Below are 2,679 nucleotides of genomic sequence, written 5' to 3'. Positions count from 1 at the left end.
TTATGTATAAATAAGAACTGGCTCATGTACTAAACTAATATTGAACAATATAGTTTTTAATGGAAAGTTTTGAAAAATCTAAGCTGCTGTTTTATAACTTTGAAAACTAAATATTGCTTAAAACTATCGTCATGAACTTATAAACAACTTAAAATTAATTAATACATAAGTGCGTTTATGCAAATTTTTCTTATGTATATCTACATTTGTTTACTATTAGTTAATAATTTTTTGATTACATTGATTGATTGTGTATTATTATTTTTTGTGATAATATTTTTTTTACTATTCAAATTTCCTTACATGCAATTGAATAGTATTGTGCTCATACATTTTTTTGACATTTTATGTTAATAATAGACTTACAACACAAGTATGGGGAGCGTTCACAAAAATTCAACAAAGAGTTCTGTTGAATTTGATGATTTGAGTTTTGAGTATAGTGGTTCAAGTGAAGAAAATGATATAAGTATATCTCAAAAGAAGGGTACAATTGATGAAGCTATGAAAATGGTTGATCCTGGAGATGGATTTGGTGAAGTTGAGAAGAAGTTAACTGAGTTGACCAAGGATGACATTTGGGGTATTGAGCATGATAGTGTAGAGCAGTGTGTTCAATTCTACAAAAATTATGCCAAAGTACATGATTTTGTTGCAAGGTGTGATGAAAAGGGTTATGATTTCAACGACAACCTTAACATGAGACAAATGGTTTGTAATAGAGAGGGTACACGGAGAAAGAAGTATCTGGAGATGGAGAATAGAAAAAGAGACCACAGGCCGATAACACGTGTAATGTGTCAAGCCAGAATTAGATTTCACTATGATATGAAATTGAGGAAGTGGAAAGTCACTGCATTTGAAGAGACTCACAATCATGACCTTATCCTACCTAAATATATACAATTTGTCCCCGCATATCGTGTAACGACCGAGGCCGACAAAGCACATGCCAACAGTCTGCATGATTATGGTGTGAGAACTTGCCATATAATGGGGTTCATGTTAAAGCAAAAGGGAGGACCAGGAAAAATTGGTTTTACAAAGAAGGATTTGTATAATCATTTCGACAAATCAAAGCGTGCTAAAGTGAAAGATGGTGATGCATATGCAGCATTGAGTTACTTGATTTCTAAGGCCGATGAGGATCCATTGTTGCAAGGAAAATTTACTCTGAAAGATAATAAACTTGAAAATTTAGTATGGGCTGACGGAGCTAGCATAATTGATTATCAATGTTTTAGTGATGTACTAGCATTTGACACAACATACCAGAAGAATAAATATAACAAGCCATTGGTTGTCTTCTCAGGAACTAACCATCACGGTCAGACATGCATATTTGGTTGTGGCTTGCTAGCAGATGAGAAGCATGAGACATATGTATTAGTTTTGAAGATTTTTCTTGAAATAATGGGTAATAAACATCCAATAGCAGTGGTGACAGATGGTAATCTTGCAATGAGAGGAGCAATTAGAGAGGTGATGCCAAATGCAACGCACCGACTTTGTGCGTGGCATTTACATCGCAATACGTGTGAAGCTATCAAAAATTCTGAGTTCCTTCATGGATTGAAGCACCTTATGTACCGGAATTTTTTTCCGGATGAGTTTGAAGATAAAGGGCATCGATTAGTATCAAAATTCAAGCTTTCTGAAAACGAATGGGTGAAAAAAACATATGAGATCAAAAGGATGTGGGCTTTTGCATATTTGAACAACACGTTTTTTGGTCGAATTAGGACTACGTCACAATGTGAAGGAATTCATTCGTTGATAAAGCACTATATTGGTAAAAAAATGTTATCTTTCGGATTTGATGCATAATCTTAACGAGGCAGTGAGGCAATATCAGAAAAATGAGCTATTATCTAATTTTAAGTCATTGTTCTCAAGTTCAATTTTAACTACATGTTTCGAAGACATCGAAAAGAAGCAGCCAATATTTTTACCCATAATATGTTTAAAGAGGTAAGGAATGAGATACTAGAAGTGAGTAAACTAAACGTTGTCGGCCATTCAAATAATGGTAACAAAATTGAGGTGAGAATGAACAAATATCAAGAGCCGGCTATTGAATATAAGGTTCGGTCTGATAGAAGTACTAACAACTTTGCTTGTGATTGTCGATTATTTGAGAGCCGTGGTATCCCTTGTTCCCATATTTTTTGTATTATGAGACATGATCATATTAGCACTATTCCTAATACTCTTATTCACAAGAGGTGGACGAAAGATGCTAAAAAAGAATACATTAGTTCACTTACCGCCGAGGATATTGAATCTAAAAAGATTGCTGGTGTTAGGTACGGTGCTCTAGCGACGCTTTATTTTACACTATGTGATAAAGCATCGAAACATCGAGATGACTTCATGGAAATCAGAGAAGACATTTTTGGATTGATTATGAAACTCCATAAAAGACACAATCCAAATGAGAAGCTTCCTTCTACTGCCAACTTGGTAGGTGACCCAAGTGTTGTGAAGACAAAAGGAGCCCCACGACAAACAACCAAGACTGCTAAGGCCGTAAGTGTTCGCATTGTAAACGGATTGGTCATACGGTTCGTCGGTGTCCAAAACTATATGGTGGAGAATGCTCACTAAGTTTGAACGAAGAAAAATTGAATACTGACAATGACCAATCAAGTAAAGAATCAAATGGTGTTACGGTAATAT

General features: G+C 34.9%; 1 protein-coding gene across 1 annotated transcript; it reads left to right on the top strand.

Moving 5' to 3' along the window:
* The first annotated feature begins 375 nt into the window (after positions 1 to 375).
* LOC107610854 (protein FAR1-RELATED SEQUENCE 5-like) lies at positions 376 to 1,827 on the top strand. The gene has a single exon (XM_016312843.1). The coding sequence runs from the start codon at positions 376 to 378 to the stop codon at positions 1,825 to 1,827; it is 1,452 nt and encodes a 483-aa protein (XP_016168329.1).
* Positions 1,828 to 2,679: the final 852 nt, after the last annotated feature.

This window comes from Arachis ipaensis, chromosome B8 (genome assembly GCF_059453495.1).
Source record: "Arachis ipaensis isolate K30076 ecotype BB chromosome B8, ASM5945349v1, whole genome shotgun sequence".
In the NCBI taxonomy this organism is placed as follows: domain Eukaryota; kingdom Viridiplantae; phylum Streptophyta; class Magnoliopsida; order Fabales; family Fabaceae; genus Arachis; species Arachis ipaensis.
This window is presented reverse-complemented; position numbering and strand designations above follow the sequence as displayed.

Excerpts from the sequence above, each read along its gene's own strand:
- LOC107610854 (XM_016312843.1), top strand. The coding sequence starts at position 376 with ATGGGGAGCGTTCACAAAAATTCAACAAAGAGTTCTGTTGAATTTGAT.